This window comes from Chamaea fasciata, unplaced genomic scaffold (assembly GCF_029207755.1).
Source record: "Chamaea fasciata isolate MVZ Bird 193981 ecotype frontalis unplaced genomic scaffold, bChaFas1.0.hap1 SCAF_17, whole genome shotgun sequence".
NCBI lineage: Eukaryota > Metazoa > Chordata > Aves > Passeriformes > Sylviidae > Chamaea > Chamaea fasciata.
In genome coordinates, this window is record NW_027094102.1 from 15,465,749 (window position 1) to 15,493,736 (window position 27,988).

Sequence of the window (27,988 nt, forward strand, 5' to 3'; positions counted from 1 at the left end):
GCTCCTTGCCCATCCATTGCTTACCGTGTTTTTGGCAAAACACGCTCTCTGTTGGAAATGCTTCGCTGTGAATCCCACCTTGACACAATGGCACTGGGAGTGGCACAGATGAGGTTGGCATTGCCCTGCCATGGGCACAGTGCCTGACCCCTGGCCAGGGTCCAAAGGCCTCACCACACTGATCACACTTGCTGCACCTCTGCCTTTGCAGGGCTGGCTCCTTTCCTGCAACAGAGTCCATGTAGCTCACTTGTGCAACTACCCAGGTGTGACCAGAGACGGTTGAGAAAGGGCTGTCTTCCTCTGCTTTGCACCCTGGGGTCCCCTCTTACTCTGCAACCTCCTAAGTATGTCTCCCACTGAGGCACTGAGGATTTTATTTTAAGGGAGCTCCTGACACTGCTTCAGGATGGTGATGCAACTCCCGTGAGGAAGGCCTGTCTCCCAGCCTCCACTTTCCTTCTCTTCACAGCACTGCGGCCCAGTGTTGACCTAAGCCCTATGCCAAGAGCAGGTTGGGAAAACACCGACGAATTTGGGATTGGCCTCTTTCCATCTGCCCAAGCCACCATCAAGTACAGCTCCTGCTCTCCCACTCCTGTTTAGCCCTCAGTGGTTCGTCCTCCACGTGCTTCTTCTTGGGGCATGTCATCTCAGGGCAATGCAGGGGTCGAGCACCAGCAGTGCCAAGTGAGGATGCACACAGGGAACCACCAGAGGTAACAGCAGGATGAGGGTGGCATTCATGAGGACACCCAGCTCCACAACCCCCCAGGTATCCCTCCTTGGGGGACACAGGGCCTGGTCCTTGCATCAGTGCATCTCTCCTGTGCACAACCAAGCTCCAGTCTCAATTCCAAGCTCTGCTGAAGACCTGGCTCTTTCTCGAAGAGCCTGGACCAACAGGAAGAACCAGAACAGCAACACTTGGTAGGCTTTTAAATGAGGATTTCTGACATCCCCCATGGCTGTACCAGTGGCTCATTTCATGGCACAGAAGAGAGACTGGCAAAGAGCAAGCAGGACAGAACCATCCACAGGCTCCTGACTCAGCAGGCAGGCCACAAGTGTGTGACTGGGACATATTTTAGCTAAGCATCATTGCATCTGGACCAGCATTATCCAGCTGTTGGGTTGCAGGGTAGCAAAGAAGCCATCCCTCACTTTGAGCCTGCCCAGGACGTAAACACACGCTGGGCCTTTAGCACAGACTTGGCAGCATGGGTGGGACATGACAGAGCGCAGCAGCAGCTCTGCACTGGCACTGTACCTGCCCTGAGCCCAGGTGGCAGGACAAGAAGACAAGTTGGACAGACAACCACAGCAAGGCAATGAAGAAGTGGTTCTGCCACAAGCAACAAGCCTCCCTGCAGCAGGATTTTGGCACTTGCAGTCCATGCCCAAACACGTTCCCTCCTTCAGGCCTAGGTCAAAGTGCACATTGGGACCCAGCCTGCTCCGGATGGCTGCAAATCCCTGCAGCAGGCAGAGCTCAGCACCAAGGGCACCCACTGACACTGCTTCTTTTTGAGGAAAAGCACAAACACGTGGGATTGTCACAGCTAGGCTGCTACGGACACTGGTAAGAGGCAAAGCACACAGATGCCCTGCAGGGGCCAGAGGAAACTGCAAAGCTGTGCCACTCCAATGTCACCGAGGGCCACCATGCTCCCCCACCCAGGAATGTGATGGTGAAGGGAAACTTCTAAATGCGCGCTGTACCCCACCTCGCCCATCAGTCTCACTGTGGGCACATCATGCCAATTCCAGCCTCCCTGGCTGCCAGAGAGGAGAGGAAAGAAGCACCATCACAGAAAAGACAAGGCTCTCTTGAAAAGGCCATTTCCACAGCCATGAATGATCTCTTGGGGCCATGTCTGGATACAGCTTCCTTCAACTCCACCCCCAGGCTGCTGGAAAGACCCAGCAGAGGAGAACAGGGACTTCCTGACTTCCCAGCATGAAGACTCAGTCTTGTCCTTCTGAATGGTCAAAGCCGTGACAAACAGCAAAGCCAACGGTGGAGAAGTGTCCCTATGCAGCCCCTCAGCCAAGCTCTTAAGCCAGCAGCAGCAGACCCTGATGAATCCCCTGGGACTGTTCCTGTGAGGAAAGTTTTCAAGTAGCTCCAATATAAAGGCCTCAACTAGACACTGATTTTCCCAGCCTCCACCCAGCTCCAGCAGGCCCAGCATATCTAGCAGCTCTTCTCAGGCTTCAGATCTCCATTGTTTGTTTTTCTCCCTCCAAGAAGCCTGGAGAAAAGGCCCTGCACCTTACCTCTAACCCTTTCCAGTAGTTGTTTTCCTGGTGCTGTGACAAAGGTGAACGAACAGGGATGTTTGTATTCCAGCAGCACTGCTGCTCTGCCTCCAATTCCCGCACTGGAGACAGGAATACAACCAGCCCAACCCAAAAACTCTGCAGACTTGTGCAAAGAACATTGTGTTTGCATATCCTACCCAAAGGCCTACTGCACAAGAAGGAAACAAACCTGTTTTAGGGATTCTGATGGTCTTTCTTGTTGATTATGAAAACTTAACAGTGGAATTATTTATGCTGTGCCTTGAGAAACACAAGCCCTTGACGAGACAAATCAGACCTGGAAGAGGCAGAGGTATTCTTAAAGCCACCCTCTCATCACGCATTCCCTCTCACTCCTCTTCTAGCATATATTCCTGGCACTCTATGACCAAGCCCCTGCTCCTTCCCAGTTGAGGATGCTGAGCTGTGGGAAAGGTGGATGAGGAGGGGATAGGCAGCACAACCTGTTGCCCATGCAGAAAGGACCCTCACCATCCTCTTCTGGGGGACAGAATGCTCCTAGGGAAGGTGGCTTTCTTGTGGAGGATTTTAAAATATCCTGTTATTGCAAAGAGAACCTTGGAAAAAGCACTCTGAAACTCCCAGTGCTGACCCTAGGAGAAACAGGGGAAGAGGAGTAAAGGGGCTGGTCTGCATGGACGGCAGGGCTGGGGACAGCAGAGCCTGCTCACAGTCCTGACCTGCAGTGTGCTGAAATGCTGCAGACCAGCACACAGGCTCCCCGAAAGACTGCCTTCTTCAGGCCTTGGCTCTCCACTAAGCTGTTTCTCGCCAATTACGTTGGAGTTCCAGCAAACTGCATGGCTGCAGTGTCTCAGAGTACACTTCCAAAATGCTGCATTCAGTCCCAGGCTGGTCTCACAGTCCCCAAGGGAACATGTCCATCCTTTGCAGAGCTTTCCAGTGTGTGAAAGGATAATTTGGCCATCATTTCCCCTGAAGAGAGTCCATCTTGCTTCCTAATAGGATTGCAAGAGCTCAGGAAGAGTCTGGAGCTTTGTGAGGCAAGTGCTGTTTGCTGTCCTTGTCCAGCAAGGGAGAAATAGAGTCAGCCCTGGGCTGGGCAGCCCCAGGAAAACACAGCTGAAAAACAACATGGGAGCAAGAGCAAGGGCAGAGGAGCTTCCCAAGGAGGCTCCAGAGATGGTCAATGGCAGCAGTCTTACCTTGCTGCAAGAAGTTGCCACTTCCCTAGGGGGTTGACCCTCCTGCGCTGCCAGGGGAGGCCAAAGGCCAATCTCAAGAGAAGATGCTTCAAGCCACTGCAAGAGCTGGAAGAGGAGCAGCAAGCTCTGGAGCAGTGACGGAGGTGTGGCATGGGCATGGAGACAAAGGGAACAGGCAGCAAGGTTTGGGGAGCTTCTCTGTTCTTCTTGAGGCTGCTGAGGGTTTGGCAGCACTGAGATGTGGCAGGGGGCACAACAAATTCAGCAGGGCTGATAGAAGGCACAAGAGAGAAAAAGTGGTAAAAACCAGTTTACTAAAAGAAAAAAAAACCTTAACCACAAAGTATAACTAAAAAAAAGAATGAAATCCCTTCCCCCAGATCTTTATGGCATGGACTTGCAGGAGTCCCCTCTTGAGGACTACACTGGTCTCTGACAGCCTCTCCATCTATCACAGGATGACAAATATGAAGGCAAGAAAACCACGATTTTCTGAGCTGGCATTAAAGAGACAAAATTGAAACCGTCTTGGGCGCAGGTAGCTATAAAATGTCAAATACTACCAACAGCACTCAATGTGTTCACCCTCTGTTTACACAGCTGCATCTCTCCTGAGGAGAGGAGGACATGCCTGAGGTTGTCTCTGGAGAACACAGACAACAGAGCTGAAAATTTCAGTGTGCTCATGCTGTTAGTACACCAGACATCCCAGGAATGGCATTAGATCCCACCTGAGAGCACTTGCTTCTGGCTCAGCTCTTTGCTCCCCATTCTACAAGCCAGCAAAAGGCAAGAAACCTCTCCTTGGGTGTCAGGCTCAACTAGGGAAATCAAACTCTGCATTATAACCAGTTACACAACTCCTGCTCACACAGCAGAGAGGACACATTGATAGATGTGCAAGGAAACAGCGTCCAGTCTCCTGTTTCCAAGAAAGCACATTTCGCAGACAAATACTGTCAGCTTACTCGTATAAGCCTTGTAAACTGAAAGAGCCTTGCATATCCATGCGACCTGTTAGTTCCCAAGCAAGCTGCCTCTCGTGCCTTTCTCAGCACTTGTCCTTCAATTCATTGCAGGCTCAAGGTGCCCCAAGACTGATGCAGAAACCTGAGCTGGGGATAGAAAACAGGAGGACTCCTTCCCCTCCTTGCAGGAGAATGAGCAGTGATGGTAATGCTGCCCTGGCAGGCAAGGAAAGGTACAGGAAAACCCTGCTCACACTGCATCACCCCTCTTCCCTCTATAGGAGGGGATCTGCATGGGGTCTTCCCTACTGAGAAGGCTGAAGAACTGAGGGATGGGTCAAAACTGGCATCACTTTTCCCTAGAGGCACACCAGCTCCCCATACAAAGGCAGAGGAGGCCATGCTCCGTCCTGAGAGACCGAGTCAATGTCCTGGTTGCAGACAGGGCCAGAGCTTAGTGCTGCTGTTACTCTATACCATGCACATCATGGTTGGGGCCATGGTGTCAGGAAAGAAAGCCAGGCATCCCACCTGAAGCGTCCCGTTTTGCCTCTCTCTCCAGTGGAAGGACAGTCAGGATCAACCCCTGTGGGACTCGGTCCCTTTGCTCCCCTGCCGTTCCCCTCCTGTTTTCTCAGTGCACAACTACGGAACACGGTGTTGAACGGGACAGCGGTGAAAATGCAAATTGATTGCAGTGTTGAATCAACAGCACACGGGCGAGGCGGATGCTGGCAGGGAACAGTCCAGCAGTGGGAGTGATCCCAACCCCGCTAAGCCCCTCAAGCTGAGCAGAAAGGAGCCCTCCCAAACTCAGCCAAATTGAGCGAAAAGGAGCGCATTTGAGCAGCAGGACAAAAAAGCAGCAGTGGCTTGCGGGGTTGACCTCTAGTGCAGCAGAGCAATAGAAATGCTGGCACAGGCACGTGTGCAGAACTGAGCCCAGCGCAGCAGCTGCGTGACCCTACGTGGATGATCCAGCTTTCAGGGGATTTGTCACTGGTTTTTGTGGTTTCTGGCTGGGAGTAGCAAACACTAGTCATACAAGTTCTCCCACCATCATGTCTTTGCTCCCAGTGGCCACATGGGCAGCACACAAATGGCCACCACATTGCCTTTGTCTGGGAAAGCCATGCAGATGCAGCTTACAAGGAGCATTTGACATCTTGGTTTTGTTCCCAATGGTGAACAACTTTTTGTGGGCAAAACACCTCCTCTTTTTGTATACTATTACTATTAACATTGCTGTTGTTATTGTGCATGTCTTATTCCACTGCTTTCTGCTTTCAGTAAATTGTTAATTCAACTCATAATCTCTGCTTTTGTCTCTCCCTTATCGGAAACAGCAAGTGGAAGGGGAGGATTATTTGAAGTTTACTTCCAGCTGGTGTCAAAACCAGCACAGTCAGGAATACTTTGGACTCTATAAAGCTCAGGATATCTTACACCCTAATCAGGGCTCTTACATTCACTTCTCTGGAAACATGTAATGTAGTTTCGATGGTGCCCATCCTGGCTGCCCTGGAGTGCTAGGTTGTAGATGGACAGGGAAGGAAAGTCACCTGTCTCATGCCAAATCACATGTGCCTGCAGCTCAACTGTGGTCACTGGGGATGACCTGAGGGAACTGGGAACTAGTCAGGTACAGCTTAAGACATTTACTGGATTTCTCGTGGCATGGCAGGGATCATTCTCTGGATGGATATGAAGCTTAGAGGGGATGCTTCTCGGACAGGATGCACAGGGAGCATCACACGCATCAGTAAACAGCTGGGCTCCTTCTGGTGTACTTTATGTGTATCACCAGTATCTTGCATCCATTAAGATTTGCACTGAATACAGGTGTGTCTTGCAGGGAGCAGCAGACACGTGATAAGTCTCATTTCAGAGTGCATATACTTTTCAGAACTGCCATCCTATGTGGTTTTCATTAACTTGGCTTTTTTTTTCTATCCTTGCTTGCACCAGGCACAGAGAGAGCCAACCTTGATTCAAAAACAAAGGCACTAGCACCTGCTGCACTGCCCAGAACCAGGACAAGGCATCTCAACACAGAGGGCCGGCGAGTCAGGCTCACCCAAGCACTGCTCTAGCCCTTAGGTCAGCTCTCAGTATGACCCAACCTTGCTTGCTGCATGGCCTCTCCAGCTGTAAGTACCACATCCTCCAGGGCAGGATGATGCCCAGGCAGAGCAGGAGGGTGGCAGAGCAGCCCCAGACAGTACCCCAGGCAGAGGGACCACCCCAACAGAGACTGGGGAAGCAATACTTTTGTGCAACTGAAACAGAAATCATGGTTTCAATACAATAAAAAAATCACTGATTGCTGTCAGACTAGTTTGAGTGTAAAAAAAAAAAAAATCTTAGTCAAACAAAATAGCATCTTGTTTTTGGTCTTCTATTTCAGGCTTGATGTAATCAAATAACTGTGCCCAGGAGCTCTGTCCCTGCAGCCCCACCTCCTGCCCTGGCTGAAGTTGCAAGACATCAGCTGCTGAGCTAGTGGGAAAAGAAGGAGCCAGACTAGATATGCTCACCCTCACCCCAAAGCAGCCTGACCCCTTGCATAGGAGCTATCCCATCCCAACGAACCCTGTTCCAAGTTTTTCAAAGAGTTCTCATCACTGCATGACACTCCTGCCTCCCCCTCTCCTTCTGTTTCAGCACCCAAAATGAAGATCATCTTTTGATGTGTATCTTTATGGTGTCTCGCACAAAGATGGCCTGGCCTAAGCGGGGGACATTCAGGCAGTGGTGAAAGCAGAAAGCTGTCCCCCCAAGAAGAAGGGCACATGGCAGTGATTGGGGGCCTGGCAGTACTTCACTCCCCTCCTGGCGCAGCACAGCACCCTCCTGGGGAAGCATGGTTCTCAATCTGCCTGACAGGGCCCGCCTGGCAGCGAAATTCACCCATTAGATATAAACAGAGAAGGTTGAAGCTCTCCCCCTACCTGGCAGGATCTTTCCTCTTCTCCAGCACACTGTCCCACTTGCTCTTCTCCACCTCCTGCAGGACGGCCATTTGGATGGGGGTGTTCCTGCCACTGCTGCCAGTGCTGCCTCGGTGCTCCTGGTCACAGCAGTCAGGCTGGGAGCTGCCCTTCATGGCCTGGAGCTGTGCCAAGGGCACGATGTCACAGCCCTGGGGCCGGTGCCACACTGTCTGCCGTGTGATGGCATTGTAGTAGTAGAAGCGGCTGTTGTTCTGGTCGAAGAGCTCCCACCACTGCTTCTGGTCTGACTGGCGCACCTTCAGGTTGGGAGGGGGCTCCCAGCTGCACTCCCCAGTGGTCAGGTTGACATACATCCGCTCCTGGGAGCGGGGCTCGATGATCTCCACCCAGTCTGAGCTGCAGGGACACAAGAGCCACATTAGTCGGGGCCAGAAGCCCAAAGCAAACAGGCTGTCTGAAGAATCCCACAGAGCTGCTGCCACTGGGCCAGGTAGCCTGCATGCGGATCAAAGCATTGCTCGGGGCTATTCAGTAATCTAATGATCTTAGGACAAGCCAGGGCAAGGGCTTGAGATGGGGCAAAAGAGCAGTTCTTTGGCACAGGGAAGGGGAGGTCACTCCCATCAGCCTGCCCCCCTCACTCCCCACTCACCAACCCAGGACTAACCCACGGGGATGGTGAGCACTGTCTGCTGATGCTGGGATGACTCACATCAAGGCCTGGCCCAGTCACAGGAGTGCCAGTGCCTGGGAGATGTGCAGGGGACTTGACTTTCAGGAGCAGGGAGTGTCTGCAGAGCAGGATCTGCTCCTTTTGAGAGCTGCACGTTCCACTTTGGGAGATCAAATCCCCGGCTCCCAACAACGCGGGCAGCCTGCTCCACATGAGTGACTGCCTACAGGCCCCACACGTTGTGGGGCTGGAAGGGACCTCTGGGTCCCATGGACCCTGCTTGGACCCCACACTTATCTGTCCAAAAGATATTTGTGGGGAATGACTGGTAGATGAGACCATCTCCACGGCAGGCTCTTCCCCCTCCCCCTCGGCTGATGGGACAGAGCCTTCAGCAGGGTGTAAGGTGACCCACTGGACAGGCCCTGCTGATCCACAACCCTTTTGCAGCCCTAAGAAACCCCTTGAGCCCCAGGGTCCTTTATCAGCACCCATACTGGCTCAGTCAGTGAGCTCAAGGCAGACAGTGCTGTAGGACTAGTTTTCAGGCGGACCAGCACAGTGGTTGTGATGCAGAGGTGTTGGGCTGCACGGCCATTATACATGGCACGTCAACCTTATCACTGACACACCAACCCTAAAGAGCAGGCCTGAGGAGCTCAGCAAAGCCAATGCCTCCCCAAGGCAGTAGCCCCAAACCATTTTGAATAGCCCAGGTAAAAGGAGGAAGGGAGTGCAAATCCAGCAAGGTTTCCCTCCACAAAGGAGAGATGCTGCCTAAAGTGATCCTGAACCCAGTTGTATGCTCAGCATGCTGAAAAGCAACAGCAACACCCCTCAGCTCCTGCTCCCACCCCCCAAAGCCTGGCCTCCATCCCAATGTTGGTGGAGCCTGCAGGAAGGAGGCCCTAGTTAACCAAAGCAACTTTTGTTAATAAAAGCCCTATGAAGAGGACAGGTCCAAGGCCCCTCTTGAAACCTGTTCCTGCCCAGGGGCTCACTCTGACACAGCCTCCAGCTGCTCTCCAGCAAGGGCATGACAGTAGAAGCCATTCCCGCAGCAGAAGCAGGAGAAGGGAGATCCCACTGCATGCCTCTCATGCCCTCAGCTGCCAGCCTGCAGGTCCTCAGAAAGGTCAGGAGTGATGGTAGCAGCACTGCAGTGCCCAAAATGGCAGCCTGGGCTCCTGTGCCCAGCCCTGCTGGTACGGTCATGGGAGAGGAGGCAGTTCCTGGCAGGGCAGTCCAGTCTTTGGCTCTGCCTTGGTTTTCTGAGGAAGGGCAGCACGTCTCCTATCACCAGCCAAGTCTAGCTGAGGGTTTAGTTGCCCACTGCACCTCCTAGGAAAACTGTGGGTTTGACTGACAGCAATCAATGCTGAGCAGTCTGGCATGCACCCATAAAAAGCAGACCATTCCTCAACTCTCTGAGGATTCAAAATCGATAGGTACAATGTCAATTCAACACAAAATAACTGTGAACTGTCTCTGAAAAGCTGCAATTCCCTTGCCACAATACCAGGCACAGACACTCTGCAGTGCTGACACCTCCATGCATTCTCATGGAGGGCTGATGGCTACCACAGACACACTGGTTGGGGAAGCTGGTCGGGGTGAAGGCCACTTCTTTTGTGTTATAGGACAGTTTTCAGGCAGATGTGCTCACCTACCCCAGACTACCGCCATCACAACTGTTCACACTGACCAACAAGGAGCTGGGAACACAGCACACCACCTTTGCCCATAGCACCAGTTCCTGCTAGTCTCACACCATCACCAGACAAGGCACTGCCAAGAGTGTGCTTGCAAATAGATCCCACTTAGAAAACCCTAGCTTCAGAAAACGTCTGGTTTGTGGTTTGCTGGTTTTGGGTCAAAACAACATCAGTTCCTCTACTTAATTTAAGGTGTAACACAACAGCCATACCAGCACCCCAATGCCATGGCTCAGGTTGGGAACTGCAGAGCCAGCCCTGTTCTTCCCTTGTAGTTGCAATGTCAAACTCCAAGCAAGCACAAAAACACATATGGAAATGAGCCTAGGAGAAAGACCAGAGACAATTGTGGAGGATTTGCCTGGCAAGGAAGAAAAAATACATAACACCTTGCAAGAGCCTGACTGATCAAGAGTCACTTGAGCCATCAGCCTTAATGTTCAAGAGCACAGTGTGTTTGATCTGTTTTGCTAGCAAATGGGTTAGCAAAGCTTTGGAACACCAATGGCTGTACCCACACTACTACTCCTCAACAGAGAGGAGAGGTCAGCTATTTTCTATTAATTGCAAGGTATTGAAAATAAATTTTTCTCATAGCACTTGGCCATAACCCAGTGGATGTTGCTAACCACACTTTTCCATTTTAACAAGCTTATATTTATCTTTGTGTGCAAAGACACTTAAGTGGATTACTTGGGTGGGTGACCTCCTTGGTCCTCTTAAAATTAAGGGGCTGAGGATGACTTGAGGTGGAGTTTAAGAAGGTAAAAAAATCTGCACATTGAAATACTAAAGAGTTTGGTAGAATCACACTCAGGTAAAGAAAGAAGAGGAAAGCCAAAGAGGATATTCCTGGAGCAGGGCCAGCCCCAGGCTGTCACACAAACCTCAAACATAACATCAGGAACTCTGGAGGAAAGACATGATAAATCCAGGTTTGCAGAGATAAGGCTGTAACCTGAACACAAAAAAAAAAAAATAATTCATATTCCACTTCGCACGGTTAAAGAATTTTCCTAGGGGTGATTTAAATAATGCCTCTCCCTGTCCTTTTAGCTCCAAGTGCTGAGGGATGCAGCAGAGTGTGCACCCACTCCCACTAGCACCGCACTGCCTGCTCCCGCTAGCAGGATCATGGCAGTGCTTTTGGTTCATCTCAGTTCGTGGGACTCAGAGTCCCTAAAACAGGACTTGCCTGCAGGCCCCATCTGCAGTCCCAGACCAAAGCCCTCCGCTGTCTGAACACGGGACAGGCAGCCTGCTGGCACGACAATGGCTCCAGGAACTAACGCAGTCCCCAGAGCCTGCAAGGCGGAGGGATTTCAACGAAATCCCCGCTCACTTCCGAAAGCAACCCACATTCCCAATGTGCATTCTGCTGTACTGTCAGAAATTCCAGGAACTTCCTGTGTGTCCTGAGTAATACTTTCCAGACCTCATAGCCGGGAAACAGGACACTGCTCCAGCTGCTCACTCCAGCAAGCAAAGCCCCCCCCAAGCTGTGAAGGCTTGTGCCTTGAGCATGCTGATGTTTTGGAGGAGCGGCAAGGCCACGGCAGGGGTCAGCCCCCAAGCAGCAGGGTGCTGTGAACAGGATGGTGCACCAGGCGTGCAAAAAGCAGGACGAAGCATAGGGCTTTTTGTGCGCAATCACATCTCATTGTAGGCAGACAGGTTTGGTCCCATCCAAAGGCTTTGCCTCACAGATGGGCAGCTGGTTTTTTAATCAAGTGTTGTAATAGAGAGTACAGGTAAGAGCCAAGCTGCCACGCTCTGTCAGGCCTCAAGGATACATGTAAAAACTTTGCTCCTTCAAAATCAGCTTGAGCTCCTCCTGGCTGTCACTTCTGCTTGGCAAAGCCTCAGAATAAAAAATAATAGCAGTAAACAGAGAATTATGCAGGACCAGAAATGGAATGGACCAGGTACAGGAGTAGACTCACTTGCAGGAAGAGCTGAGGAACCCCAAGAAGGCAAACAGCCACTCCCTCCAAGGAGAGGTCATTTTTCTGCCACCATCACCCAACTGATAACACAGCCCAGGCAGCCAAGTACAGTCCTGGGCCACCACAAGTTCTTTTCAAGGCTGCAAAAAAGTAAGAATAGTAGAGATGTTTTCTCATCTGGAGCTGTCAGCTCAAGATCAGCTTGATGTGATCCTCAGCCCCAACTGTGGAAGCTGCTCAGCACCAGCCTGAGGAAGCAAACATCCATCAAGGGGAAGAGAGGACCAAGGATAGCCATGGTGCTAGCAAATGCTTTCAGGGAGCTTCACACCAGGCTGTCAACAAACTCCTCCACATGGCTACAAGGAGACCTTTTATGACTTGGTCTCCCATTTCACTTCCATGCTCTGTAATTTTTGGATTTCTGTGCCTCAAGCCAAGATCCCACCTCCTTCCCTCACTTTCTTTCTTTGGGATGAGCTCTGCAGAGAGTTGGGGCTAAGTCCTTCTTGGCCAAACATGGCTCCATACCCAGGTGGGATTTTTCAAGACTAATGCCCTCAATGGAGGCTTGCAGCATACTCAAAGCCAGTCCCAAGACAGAGATGCCAGTTGTTGCCATCATCAGAGATCGTCCAGCTGAGGATGTGCCAATGCCAAAACTAAGTGCCTTGTTATCAGGTCCTCCTTAGAGAGGAGGAATGCAGATTGGCCATCACACACAGAGTGAAGTACAATTCCCAGAGACTGGCCATGGAGTGACACCAGCCAAAGGGAGGGAAGTGTGTGCAGGACGACTTACTGTAGCAAACAACTAGGGGGTGATGATCATCTGAAATTATCTGCCCCACAGAGACAAGCTCAAATCCTCTTTTCATTCGCAGTTAACAGAGCATAGGACAGAGGATCCATGAAAAGGAGCAGAAGCAGTTGTACGGAGAATGATACGTTCACCATCCTGAATCCTCTAAAAGGAGGCCCTCGAAGCAGACCATGGCAAACCAGTTCAGGAATGGGGAGTGGGTACCATCCCAGAGGCTCCACTGCTGCTGACATTGCTGCTTCTCTGTGGGTCTGGGCTCCTGGATGAGTGAAGAAGAGCCTGGACTGTGTTCAAGAAATCAAACATCACAACAGATTTTTTTTTAAGACAATCACACTTGCCCCTTCACCTTCTGCACAACAGGCAAAGCCACCTCAGAAAAATTCACTTGGTACAGATGCTGAGAAACCAAGTGCAACCTCCAGGTGGCTCCGATTTACTCGGATCTGCATATGAAAGCCAGGACAACAGCTGTAAAATCTCTATCCTGGAGCTGCAGAGACCCTCCAGAAGGTCTCTAGCAATGGCTCCTTATGGTAATCCTCCTTCAGCTGAGTTAGACAACTCAGGCTTTATTCACTGCCTTATCTTAGCTGAGTCCAGAAAAGCCATTATTTACATCTTAGGACAAAAAAAGTACCCAAAACAAACATCTCCTTCCTACACACACACACACATATATATAGACACACACACATATAATTAACGTCTTTTGAATACACATGCCTCCTTCTAACAAAAATTACAGAGGAACTAAAATAAATATAATGTCAGCCTGTTCATAAAAATGCTGCCCCTGAAAATAAGCATTATGCAAACAAACCAACCTCTGCTTTGCTAGAGACAAACCGCACCGTGAAAATCCAGAACAAATGCTGATTGCTCAAAGCCTGAGCATATATGCTTAGCTCCAGGAAGAGCAGAACAGGGGCGGGCCTCTGAAAGCAGAGCCCAGCCTGGCGACACATTGCATCGAGAAGAGAGAATAACACCATAGTTTGGGTGGGCTAGGTGTACAAGAGAGCTTGGAAAAGGTCTTACCACAAAAAGTATCTCATTACTTTGGTGTGTTTAATTAAAAACAAACAACCCCCCCCCCCCCCAACAACAACACCACCACCAAAAAAAAAACCCCACCAAGCACAACCAAAGCTCCAAGTCTTCTGCTAGGTGGCGTTTTCAAAGACAAAGATGTCAGATGGGAAACTTGGTGGCTTTCTGGTTGCTTGGACTCTGTCAGCATTTGCCTCTTTCCTGGCTTTCCCAAACTTTCCCCCCGCCCAGTACCAGCATTGCTGGCTCCATCTTGCTGCTGTTAGCATCTCGATTCGCCCCAAATCCAGAACAGAACAGACAGCAAAGGGGTAGCTCATTCTCCAGGAGGGAGTTAGGGCAACACCAAAATGACCAGCAAATCCCCCCAAGACCTGTCTCAGAGAGAAAGGAGAAACAAGAACTTTTAGGACACAGGTGAGATGTCCTGGGGTCTCTATAAAAGGAGAGAGGAGGGACATAAGGAAGGACAGACACCATGACAAGCCAGGCCATAATGATAATCAGCTTAAAATAAAGTCCAGAACAGTCTCAAAGGCATAAGGCCCGATAGCCCAAGACCAGTACCTGAGCCTTGGGTGGGATGCATTCTCCTAGGGTGACTTCATGATGCTTGTATCCCCAGTTGTCTCTTCTGTTTATGTTGGGTATTACATTCTGCACCTTTAAGACTGGTTCTGAGAGTGAGGCAGGGAGAAAGAGAAGCTCTGATTTTGTTTTCAGGAACTCACTCCTCCACATTCTGCTCCTGGACTGTGTTGTCTGCAGCATGGACAGAGAGCGGGACAGAGATGTCCTTTGCTTTTAGCTAGTTTTTAGCTAGCTGAGGCAGAGAAGTTATTTTTCTTGGGACTGTTTAAACCTGCTCTGGACTGAAAACCCAGAAGAGCTCCAAGAGCTCACACCTGCGGCCCACCAGGGCCCAGGACAGCATTTTCCAGTGCCAGAGGGACTGATAAGAGACTGAGCGAGCCAAGCTACACTTTACAACAGGGACTTTCTGGGTTTGCCATCTCTTTGGACAGCAAGAGGTTTTCTTGTTTCTTATTATTCATTTTTTTTGTGTGCTTGTGGATACTTTGATTGTTAAATAAATAGGTTTTTTCCACTTTTCTCCAAGGCAATCTTTTCCCGAACCAGCTGGGGGAGGGGCTGCTTGAATTTGCCATTCTGGAGGGACCCCATTTGGAGGTTTCCTCCCAGATTTGCCCTAAACCAGGACATGGATGCACAGGCATCTTAGAGCCCTGTATGTCAGCAGGGAGAAGGGAGGGCAGCACAGACACTCCCACACCAACCTTCACTTTTCTTCCATCATCCACTCTGCTTTAAGTGTTGCGCACCAGGCTTGGACTGATTTGGGTCCTGAAATCACTCCCTGGAGCCACACAGAGAGCGCCCCAAGGGGATGGAAGACAGAAGGGCTTGAACTGCTGCTCATCCCCAGCCCATCCATCACAGGATGCAGAATTCTGCAACAGAGGGAACACCAAGGGACAGAAAACATCCCTGTCTTCAAGGCTTTGAGACAAAACAAAGCACTTGCTGGATAGGCACTCTGAGCAGCAGGAGGTCACGGACTGGAGACAGGCACCAGGGGACTGCTCAAATCAACACTAAAGGAAACTGCACCTGAGGGCAGGGGGAGCAGTAAAATCCATTCCCATTAAAAAAGTCTTGGCAATGCAGACCAGACACTGCTCTTCACCGGAGGACTATGATAACCACAGGCTCCTGCTGCAGCTCCTCTATCAGAGACACAGACCTGCCAGTTCCTTTGGAGGCCTTCTCCGTGTCCCCAGATTGTCATTGAGGGTGACCAGCTTGGGCTGTGCTATGGCTAGAGACCAGCTGTGGCCACTGCAGTATCAGCAGAAGGCATAAGACATGTCAAAAAGCATTCAGCATCAAGAAATTTACAGGTGCTTCCCTCTACTCTTTGCAATGACCACTAGGCTGGCCAGGGACACGGATCTGGCAGGCAGCCTCTCCCGCCCATCTGTCCCAGCCAGATGGGTTTCACATGCCCAAAACTCCTGTACTTAAACAGCCTCCCCAAAGCTCTGGTTTGGCCCAGATGCAGTGGCACCTCTTAAGCCCAATGAAAGGTTCAGCAGAGTTATTTTTCCTTTTAAGGGGCTGAGGATTTAAGAACAAGTTGCAGGGGAAAAAAAAAACCCTCAACAAACCTGGCAGTTTTCATCCCCTCTCCTTCCAAAATGTGCTGCATGCATCCACAGCTGCACCCAAATCACAGCTACTGGAAGGCAGGCAGCTCTGGGGGAAGCTCAGTGCCAGCACGACAGGACACAAGGTACCCTGGCAGGGAGCTGAGACATGGCACAGCTCAGTGCTGGCCTCCTACCTGCACAGCCTTAGGCTCTATCAATCCCAGGACACGTGGTTGTGGCAACTGGGCTAGCTGAGATGGATAATACCTTAGCCCAGGTAGCCTATGCAGAAACCATAAACTGGAGACCATGGGAGGCGAGATATGGAAATTAGGATGTTGATGGCATCATTCCAAAATAGGTCATGTCTCTAGTCCTAGTTCTCCATTGGTTCGGGTCTTTTGACACATAAAGTCAAGCCCCTATCTCCTGTTCAGGATTACACCCTGCCCTTAGATAGCCGTGTATATTGTTAAGTTAGTCATGCCCCTGGGTCTCTGGATGCTGCCTCCCAAACCATGTGGTCGCTGTGTTTGCAATCAGACCACTGATAAAGTTCTACTTTTGGGCACTCCATCATTCCTGTCCTGTTGATTTTTGCCATGCTCCACCAGACTAGACCCAGAATCACACCGCCAACTGTGATACATGGTCAGGTCTGACGCTGGATTGGGACCAGGACTGGGACCGAAACTAGCACCACTGCACCTGACAGTGACTGCATCCCACCTCAATATGCTCATAACTAGACTTTGTCCTCAACAAACAGGATTTACACAGGAAAACTTCAATTTCATCAATATCCTAGAGAGGAAATATTCCACAGCTGCTTAGGTGAAGGCATTACAGGACAAGGCAGCAGGTTGGGCTCAGCCCCAAGGAGGCAGCCAGATGCTTTCCCTTTGCCCCCATGGTGATGCCCCTAGTTTCAGGGAGAATTTGTGCAGGCACACTGCAAGCATGGCTCGATGAGCATCACCATGGTCATCCCACCTGTACAGGGTCCCATCAGAGGGGGCAGGACTTATGTAAAGTCATCACCAGATACACCAGCCACATCCTTCCACGAGTGTACATCTCTGCAGGCAGGTACCTGTCTTAGTTTAGATAGACAGGTATTTGCCAGGGAGGGTTGGAGTCTCTTTTGAAATTGTGAGTCCCTCCCCCCTTTTCCAAATTATGATAAATTTGCAATTAAAAGGCTGTCAGGCAAAGATTTTGGGAATAGGTATAGCAGTTCTTTACTAGGGATATAAAAATACAGATGTTGTAGTACAGAAGAATAAGCAAACAAATAAACAAACAAGAAATCCTAGAAAACCCTGACAGAGTCAGAAATACAACCTGACACCCTGTTGGTTAGGGTGTTGGAAGCAGTGCAAAGTCAGCCCTCCTGGAGTGGCAGATGTGGTTCTGTTGGAGTAGAGATGGTCCCGTTGAAGAAAAAAGGGGTCCAGTAAGGGTGAGATGGGTCCGGTCTTCCTCCAGGGATCCGGTGGAAAAACTGGATCCCTAGTGGGACTGTGGCTCCTTTTTATCTAGGTTAAGATGGTTTGGCTCCTCCTCCCTGTGTGGAGCAGCTTACAATAGTGCACTGTAATGTGTCATGTCATTGATGAGCTCTTAATGGTCCATTAGCAGAAGACATTCCCATGGGAGTAGTGAAACAATGAAGAGAGATAAGTAGCACTCCACCATCTGATAAGCGACACTGACCCATTTGGGCAAAGATAAGCAATTCTGCTCCATCCAGATGAAACAGAACAACATGTTCTTTACAAAGCCCATGACAGTACCCAAGGTCATAGATCCACTTTCTCCACGTCTTCTTGGGACACACCACATGTAGGGGTTTGAAAGCAAAACAAATGAGAGGCTTCAAGTCAGAGATATAATTTAATAGGGGGAAAAAAAAAAAAAAAGGAAAGAAAGTAAAATAAAATAGATGCAATAATACAAAAGACCACTGACAGAGTCAGAATACAACCTGAGCGGAGTGATGGAAGCAGTCCAGATGAAGTGGTCTTCCTGAAGCAGTGATCCTGTAGAAAAGTCTGGTAGCTCGGGTCCTCTGGGAATCCAGTGGGTAAGCGCCCCTCTGGTGTTCAGAGTCTCAGCTTATATCCAGGCTGGAATGCTTGGTTTTTCCCTCTGGGCGGAGCATCTCATAATGGGATGGTGAGTCATGTGATAAGGCCTGATGGGCCCATTAACAGGAGGTAGTCCAGGCGGGGGTTATCTGTGAGCTGTGTAGCAAAGGTGCTGATGGGCCCATTAACAGAAGATAAGCCAGAGTGGAGGAGGTAGGGAGCACTGCCTCACCTGGTTTCAGCAGTTCATGAAGATGGTGATAGAATATACTTCAACCCAGGACACCAAGCTAGGACAAATTATGCCAGCTGAAGCAGACCTGAGCTTTATCCTCTTCTGTGTGCGCAGGCAGCAAGTCATACAGGACCTGCCCACAATGGCACTCAAAGCAGCTAAGAGCCTTCCAGCATCAATGAAACTCTAAAATCAGGCCTGGGCTGTTTGTGGTTTTTTTAAGGAGGGGTGCATACAAATAAAAGAAAATGATAGAGATGGAACCCCAGAGTCTTCTGTCTTCTGAATGGGCCCCAGCACCTGCTGATTAGCACTACCTACTGACTGAAATCCTAGTCAGTGACTAGAAAGCTGTTCATGGCTCCACAGACCTGTAAGACCTCCACACCTCAACAGAAGTAAACTGGACCTAAATAGGATGACATTTCCCAATGCTGACAAAGCTGCACCCTGGATGAAGAGCATTGTGCTCTTAAGCTGCAAGAATGAGGTGAAGAAGTTGTACCTGCCAAAATGACAAAGGGCAAGAGGCCAGAGCCCTAGAGAAACAGCGTATGTCAAGTGCTCTCCCTGGGCCAATGCAAGTAATGGCACATCAATGATATCCCTGCTATTTCAAGCACACAGCAGCACTCGCTGCCCTGTCATCTTACAATTACTGACAAAGGTCTTGATTTATTGAGCTTGCTACCCAGCTGCTTCAGAACTGAGATTTACTCTTCACCACCTCCTAGGTCACCACTACCGATTTAATGGATTCCTCTGCCATGAAGCCCTTGCAGCCAGGGGCCCAGCACAGCAGCTGCTGCCTCAGACAGCAGGCCAAAGAAAGCAGTCTGGAAACAGGAGGCTCCACAATCAGAAGCTATTTTACAAAAGCTGCACCACCACATAAACCCAGCAATTACTCCATAATCTTGGGAGCAACCCACAGCCTGCACACTGTGCAAGAGCAGGACTCAGCAGTGACTGAGCTTCGTCATTTCTGTACATGGATCATGCTGGGTTCAGTGACATGATGACAGGCACAGCACAGAAATAAACACACTGCAGTGCAGTATAGTTTTCCCATACAGGAGGGCAAAAGAACAACCATTTTTGTGCCATCTTCACTGAAGAGAAGAGAGAGCCCATAACAGCCAGAACAGAACAAAGTAAATAGCCAACTCCCAAGGATCATTTGCATCACACACGTGATGTTTTCTTATCATATTTTCTTGCTGCAGAAGGCAACACTGAGCAAGGACAGTAAAATATTTACAGAAATTTCTGAACAGTGTCAGAGGGTGAAGAGGGGCAAAACAGGAACGGAAAAGAAACTTCCAGAACTGGCAAAGGGAAACCCATCAGCCAGGTCCTCAGGACTGAATGGCCACCACAGTGAGAGCATACAGCTGGGTATTTAAGGACCTCCCAAGACACCCACCTCTGACCTAAAATAACTCCACCAGACCATCAAACAAACATCATAACCTTAGCTTTTCTAAATGCAGCACATGAGCTGGTCAGAAACAGGAGCAGACTAAGACTGTAATTACAGGGTGGAGAACCTGCACAGCCAGGCAATGCATAACTAGACAGTGTCACCCCAGGTGCCAGCAGAGGATGCCCTACAAAGAGCCAGATCATGGAGCACAATGCTTTCAAACACCACTCAGCAAAGCTACATATCTGAGGCAGATACAATCCTAGAAGTGTGACCTTAGCAAAATAATGGCCCTCTCTCTCTGTTCATTTAAAGGGCTGCCAGTCATTTATGAGCTGAAAAACAGGGTCGCTTGAAAACTCATGCACAACACAACCACAGCAAGAGACCAAGTCATTTCTCAGGTAGCAGAGTCCACAAAACACTGTGGGCTAAAAGCACAAAAAACAATATAAGAGTGTTTCATCACTACTTCTTCAGGCTGATTCATTCTTCAGCAAATCTCTCAACTGCAGCTGTCTCTGCCAACTCCACTGAAGAAACTTAAATGCAGAGGCTCTTGAAAATATTAGCTGTCCAAGCTTGTTATGTGTGAGTCAAGTTAACCACGACAACGCCAGGCTGGCAGAGGAATTTGGTGGCAAGTCAATGGCAAAGAATAGGAGCGGATTGGCAGCAAGTCAAAGGAATAACCATCTGCAAACAAACAGCTCTCTCCCATATTGCGAGCTGCCATTAAGAAGCTCATCCCAACAGGACACTGTGCAGAGGAGCCACTTGAGTGTCATCATCTTCTCCAGCCCAAAGCACACCAATTTCCTCTGACAAAGACAGAGAAGTAGTAGGTAAACAGCTGAAAACCTCAGGCACAAAAAAAGTTCATGAACTCTTTATAAAACAGTAAGAAAATATCTCCTGGAAAAGAGGTCCTTTCATTTGTTTCGCCTACACGAACTGCTGAACTACAAGCGCATCGGATACAACAGATTCAGGATGTTGCAATGCCAATGCACTGGACCCACAGCACTGGTTCCTCCTGCAGCCCCAGAACCTCCTCTTCTGCACGTTTGCCCCACAGGGAACCAAATGGGTCTCTGCTGTAAGGATAGCTCCAGCTCTGGAAAGCTCACCTATCCCTGAGTGAATTCTCAGTTTGGGATGAAAAACACAGCCCACGTTTGACTATTTTATATTAGTTTTATTCTGATGTAATAAACCATGAAAAACGCTTCCTCCAAAAGGAAAGGCATGTTTAATTGTTGCCCCAAACTGACATTCTTTTCCTGATTGTCTCTATAACATCACAGTGTGAGTAGGAGTCACATCCCATGAGCTATATTTCAGCCTCTGCTTTGTCGGCTACACACTTGCATCTGCAAGACCAACAGTGGCTACAGTAACATCCTGAACTCCAAGTAAACCTAAGTACTAGTAATGTATAGTTCCAATGCTTTCTCACTAACAAGTTCTGGCTTGATGTAATGAGAAATCAAGACTTAGGTGCTCGACCTTGCCTTAAAATGCAGTCATAGCTTTTTTAAAACTGACCATCTCTTCAATCTCAGAGATGTAAGACTTCACAAAACAAAGTGCAATTAGTTAAAGCCCCAAATTTGCCTTTGCTCTTACCACGTAACAGCAACAAAAGTTCGATTAACCAGGGGAGACCTCGCTGTGGTCTTCAACACACTCACGAGAGGAAGCGGAGGGGCAGGTAACAATCTCTTCTCTCCTGGACTTGAGGAAACAGAATGAAGCTGAGTCGAAGGAGGTTTAGGTTGGTTATCAGGAAAAAGTTTTTCACCCAATGAGTGGCCGAGCACTGGAACAGGCTCCCCAGGGTTCCAGTCACAGCACAAAGTCTGTCTGAGCTCAAGAAGCATTTGGACAACACTCTCAGGCACAGGGTGGGATAACTGGTGTGCCCTATGCAGGGCAAGGAGGTGGACTCACTGATCCTGATGTGTCCCATCCAACTCGGCATGTTGTATGATTCCCAAGAGTCCACAAGAAGGCAGTTTGCAGCAAATACCTGTGTCAATCACCAAAGGCTCTCAAAAAGGGTCTCTGTCTTAAAGACAGCCAGGAAAAACCAGCTGGACTGCAGAATGAGATAGTCCTGCATAGCACGTGCCATCTCCTCAGGAAGACTCAGCTGTTGACAGCACCTCCGGAGGTATTATCTTGAACATACCCTCCCAAGAAATGGGGAGAGTAGTAATAAAAGAAGGGCGCAGTCACTCACTGTGGACATCACAATTACTCCTTGCTTTGGACAAACCTTTTGCATGGCATATGCTCATTTTTTCGGCCTCCCCAAGGAGGTTGGTAGGATAAAGAATTCCCTGTTTTCACTATATCTTTTTCTCTCAGTTAATGACAGTAGGCTATCAATCCAGCATCCAAATGACATCCAAAGCTGCAAGTTTAAAGACTGCCAAAAAAACTTTCAAGTTGGTGAGGAAAGGGAAGGAGATTTTACAGTTAATAGCTACACTTCAGCAGAAGAAAAGTGAACTCCCTGAATGAGAGGAGACTGGTCTGGCAAAACAACTCCTGCCTCTGGACAGATGAAACTGGAGAATTGCACCTGTGACTTGTGTACACCCAGAACCAGAGCTGGGGACAGACTCAAGATCCTAGTTCAAACCAATTGCAGCCCTTCAGATGCTCAGGCTCAAGTGGAACCACCATCTTAAGAAAAAGCCCAGGTTTCACCTTTTCCACAGCTCTTTAAAAGGTGCCAAAACACCATCCTGGTGATGGTATTTTTGACACAGTTCCAACTCAAAGCAGATTCATGCAGGCATGCTAATGCACTCTGGGGTTTTAAACACAGATAAATTCAACTAGTGTCAAGAACAGTTGAGCTGCAATTTCAAATACTTAGGGTTTATCTTGTTCAAATAACCAGGAGATAAGTAAAGAAATCATGTAGACCAGAGCCTGGCCCAGATTACGTTTGATTTGCGCCAGGTTCTTCCCTTGACTAAGTCAGTCTGAAATAAACACTTAAGCTACTTTGCATAACTGGAGAAGTAAATATGTGTCATCTGTTTGTCCTGGTTTAAAGAAAGGGGGAGAAAGTGAAAAAAAAAAAAAAAAAAAAAGAAAAGGAATTTAAAAGAAAATTGAGAGTTGACTTTCTCATAAATGGGACAAAAGAGACAGCTCAGCTCAGTGGGTGGCTGCAGAGCTGGCAGCACTAGACAGGATCTCCAAAACAACAACAAGAAAAACCCCAGGAAATCCGCAGTGTCACTTCTCCCCACAATTGATTTAAAATGAGCTTATTCCTTGTACTTGGTACATAAGGAAGAAGCAGCTTCCTGGCTACGATGGGGGGAAACACAGTTATTAATAGCATCACAATGAGCAAGTATCAGAAGTTATGTTGCAGCCCTAGAAGATCTTGGCTGGTTCATGAAAATGTGTTGCCATGGCAGTGATTGCTATACATGGTAACAGTGAACAGTGGGGTGAGAACAATACACTTCTTGATTTGGTGCCCAAAACAAGTTCGTTTTGTTTTCTCCCACCAAAACTCAAACATTTATTAGCCTGTGTTCAGTCCAAAACTGAGCTTTTCACTTTAAGCAGCGGCAAGGAAGATAGCAAGAAAGAGACAAATTCAGGAAGACATCAAAGCAGGCACCACTCTGTCCTTCTGCAATGGCATGGTTGATGGATTGGGGCAGAAACCTGGACCACATTCAACTTTGCTTTTTATTTGATATCCATCTAGACAGTCTTCATCTGCCAAATGCTATGTACCCAATGCACAGTATTTGCTACTGATAAAAAAAATAAGAGCAAAAAACTGTAGAGGCACTTAAAGCAAGGCCTCTTCCAAGATGGGATGACCTGACATTCAGTATCCAACATGGCAGCAGATCACAATGGTGTTGTGCTATTCTGCCCTTTGCTTCCCTCTTTGCAGTTCCCAGCCTCCTCCTCCCTTCCTGCAGCACTGCTGAGCACCGAGCACACACAGGGTGTTGACACTTTCCAGAACCACCTGTTACCCTCAACCCATTCCTGAATTTCAGTGCTCAGGATTTCTTCCCTCATTTGCTCTTCCCCAACCACCACTTTCATCCCCATTTCTAGATCAGGTACAAACACCGTAAGCAGCAGAGATCCCAGCCTGGCTCCCCCAGGACTTCCTTCCTCTATAAAGTCTCACCATCTACTCCTCATCTTTACAGCCAATTTTTTAATCGTTTATTCACTCATGACAAACTTTTCCTTGATACTCTGTGCTGAAATGCTTCAGTGAGATCCACTAGACCACCCCACTTGATCACCCCTGCCATATACTTGGAAACACCTTCCAAATACCAGTGGAGCCACATAGCTCAGTTTTGGTTTACAAAAGCCATATTGGCTCTTCCCCAACACGTCACACCCATTTATGTTCCCACTTAATACTGGTTTCTGGAAACTTTGAAGAGCCTAAGACATGCACCTTTGGTAAAACCATGTGCCCCTTCCACTCAGCCTACAGGTGAGACACTCAAATAGGTTTGTTAAGCAAAACACGTAAGCCTGGTCATGCCCTTTCTCCATCTTCTCCCTCATTGCTCAAAAATCCACATGTGTATTTCAGATGCTAAAGGCACATGGCCGGCTGTTCTTCCTAGTAACTATTTCAGACTGGCTGTCTAAGTTTACCCAAATATTTTTTCAACCTGATGCCTTTTGCATCCACAACCCCCAAGAACACTGAGATCAGAAGTTCACCAGAGATTGTGTAAAATAAATGGCCTTCCTCCTATCTGCTATAAACTAATCTCCTTTAGGTTTCACCAAGTGCCCATAGTTCTAGGGCCACAAGACTTCGTAAAAAAAATTCAACTTATCCATAAAAAGGGGAAACACTGTCCCCATATTTTAGAAGGGTAGAAAGGAGGACCCTGGGAACTACCAGCCTGTCAGCCTCACCCCTGTGCGTGGGAAGATCGTGGAACAGATCCTCCTGGAAGCACTGCTAAGGACATAGAGGTGATTCAGGACAGCCAGCATGGCTTCACCAAGGGCAAGTCCTCCCTGACCAACCCAGGGGCCTTCTACGATGGACTAGCTCAGTAGACAAAGGAGGGGACACAGATGACATTTATCTGGACTTGACACAGATCCCCAAAACATCCTTCTCTCTAAATTGGAAAGAGATGGATTAGATGAGCGGACTGTTAGATGGACAGAAAAGTGGTTGGACAGTCACGTCCAGAGGGTAGGGCTCAACAGCTCAGAGTCCCAATGGGCATCAGCAACAAGTGGGGTCCCTCAGGGGTTCAGACTGGGACCAGTGTTATCTAATATCTTCATTAGTACATGAAGGGAACAAGCGTACCCTCAGCAGGTTTGCAGATGACACACCTGAAGGACAGGGCCATCCAAAGGCAGCTGGACAAGCTTGAGACATGGCCCATGGCAATCTCATGAGGTTTAACAAGGCCAGGTGCTGCACCTGAGTTGGGTATCAATCCCTGTAATTGATCCAGACTGGGGCCAGAACAGATCAAGAGCAGCCCTGTGTGTGCTGGCATCCAGAAACCAACCGTGTCCTGGGCTGCATCAAAACAAGAGTGGGCAGCAGGTCAAGGGAGGGGATTCTGCCCCTCTACTCCCCTCAGGTGAGGCCCCACCTGCAGTGCTGCATCCAGCTCTGGAGTCCCCAGCACCAGACACAGAGCTGGTGGAGCCAGTCCAGAGGAGGCCACCAAGTCCATCAGAGGGATGGAGCACCTCCCTTAGGAGGAAAGGCTCAGAGAATTGGGTTTGTTCAGCCTGGAAAGGAGGAGGCTTAGGGGCGACATAATTGCAGCCTTCCAGTTCCTAAAGGGGGCTTACAAGAAAGATGGACAGGGACTTTTTACAAGAGCATGCAGTGACAGGACAAAGAGGAATGGATTTAAACTGAGAGTAGGTTTAGACTACATATTAGGAGGAAATGCTTTGCTGTGAGCATGGTGAGGCACTGGAATGGTTTGCCCAGAATAACTGTGGATGCCTCTTCCCTGAGCTGTTCAAGGCCAGGCTGAATGGAGTTCTAGGCAACCCAGCCTAGTGAAAGATCTCCCTGTCCGTGGAAGGAGAAACCACTCTCTGATTCTATGACCTTCATGACTTTGCATACCTTGATCTTGCTATGCAAGACTTTTCCAAACCCAGAAGTCACAAATTATATGCACTCTCCTCATAAGGCAGCTGCTCTGCCCCTTAGTAATTTAAATTATCTTCACTGCAGTCTCTCTAACACCACTGTCCTTCTCACAATGCAGAAATCAGAACAGCATGCAGCCTCCAAGACAAGAACAAAGCATTAGAGATGGTCAAATTGATGACCTCTGCTTTGGTATTAACTCCCTTGCTGATGGTGACCAAAACTGACTGGTTTCTCTGGTTAACGCCACAGACAGAACTGATGATTTCAGAGAACTGCCAATGACTCCAAGCTCCTTCTCAAGCTATAACCACTAGTTCCAGGCTGAGGATCAAACAGGCCCAGTATAGGTAATTTTTCCCCGTTCACCATGCTTTCCTACACTGAAGCTTATCTGTCACGTATTAGTCCACTTCCTGAGTTCTGTGAGGTTCTCATGGATGTCCTCACCTTCAGTGAGCTATTCAACTCACCGAAGGAACTGAGGATCCTCTGCAAACCTGGGAATGTTGCTGCACCGCTCTATACCTGAGGTTACCCATAAGGTGCAAAATACTCCCAGAACCAGTTTCTTGGGCCTTGCTGCTGACTTCCCTAGGCTGAAAAATAACCAGTAAGCCCTACCCTTTGCAGTCTACGCTTTGACCAGGTCCCGGTCCATAACAACATCCTTCCTCCATGCCCAAGGAGACGCTCTCCTAAAAGCCTCTGGCAGACAAACTTGCCAAAGGCTGTCTGAAAACACAGACACATGAAGCCTAGTGGCTGTGCTCCCAGCATACTGCTCCACCTCCAGCAGGTCTGTGAAGCAGAGGCAGGCCTAGCCTTTACAATAGCTCTGCTAACACTGCTCCAAGGAGCTGTGCTTGGCCATACCTTTAGAAGAAGAAGATGTCTTGAGGAACAAGACAAACTTGTTCTTCATTGCAGAGACTTAGGCACAGGGGTCAGACCAAACACTCCATGGAACCCTGACTTCTCTTCACAGCCTTTCCCTAGCCACGCGCCTGGACAAATACTGAGCTACTGCCCCAATTTCCTCAAGACTCTGAACTTTTGAAAATGCGATTGCATTTCCCACCGCCAATTTATGTGAGACAAAGAGCACTTAAGCAGCAGGATACACATAAAAGTATCTCAGCAATTTCAGATTCAAGATCCTTTGGCACTCTTGAGTAAATGCTATCTGTTCCTTAGTTTCTTATCAGTTCCTCTATTTGCTCCAAAGCTATTTCTACTGATGTTCAATGCGAGACAAGTTCTCAGACAGCTCTTCTGTAGCAAGCTTGTAGTTTGCAAAGCTCCTCCACAGGAGTCAAGATGACCAAAAATTGTTTAGATTTTTTGTGATAGCTTTATCTTCGGTGCCTCTCACACTTTAATCTCTTCGGCTGCCAGTTTCCACAAGGCTTCTGATGCATTTAAAAGTAATCATCTTTGGCAAATTCGCTCCTCAAAAGTCTTCATCTGGCCCACCTTAATTTGATTTTACATGTAATCTGCTGAAATAGATAGGTTTTTTGGTCTTCCTGCTTGGATATGGCTTTCCCTTTTGGGTAAACCTCCTTCACATTCCACTGTCCTTTCCCCTGCACATTTCCCTTTTGTTGTGTCTTTCTTTAAAAGGCCAAACAAAAAATCTGTTCTTGGTGGAGGTATCCATTCCTTCTGAGCTGGTAATATCATCACTAAATAATTTCCATGCCACCTCTGTTCCTATCAGCTCCTCTTTAGCCATGGAATAGATCTCAGGGGTCTTACAAGACAGCAGACAGCCCCTTTATAGCAGACTGAGAAGTAAACACCAGCTCTGGAGCCAGGGAGACAAGTCTCTTATTTTATTTTTATGCTGTCAGTCATAAAGATCCCATCACAACCCTAGGCTTCACATTATTATGACTATTCAGCACATATGTACTGAGTTTTCACAGGTAACTGCATATTCACAGTTTCCAGATGCCCAAAACTAGATGTTTTTCCAGCTGGAAACAAGTTACACAAGCAAAGTGCCTCCTGAGGCACCCACCAGGTGAGAGGTAGAGGGGTCAAGGCTTCTCCTTCCTGGGAAGAATACAGGATGACATCAAAAAGCAGCCAAGATTCCAGGAGAGCAGCGCCCTCCAACAGCATTTCCCTTCCAAAGAACTGCCACAGCTTGGACCTTCTCACTTCTTTATTTTCAGCACTACTGAGTGCATAGCTGTAGCCAAGGCTGAGACCAGCAGGACCTTGGCAGGAGATGTGCAAGAGACAAGCGGCTGGGCCCAATGGCTAACA

General features: G+C 48.7%; 1 protein-coding gene across 2 annotated transcripts in view; it reads right to left on the reverse strand.

Moving 5' to 3' along the window:
- Positions 1-27,988, reverse strand: part of LOC136298128 (rho GTPase-activating protein 39-like) — a 56,760-nt gene that overhangs the window by 19,631 nt on the left and 9,141 nt on the right. For both annotated transcript variants that reach the window (XM_066198619.1, XM_066198618.1), the window contains exon 2: positions 7,411-7,809. In XM_066198619.1, the coding sequence (XP_066054716.1) occupies positions 7,411-7,809 (399 nt within the window). The remainder of the gene's footprint in view (positions 1-7,410; positions 7,810-27,988) is intronic.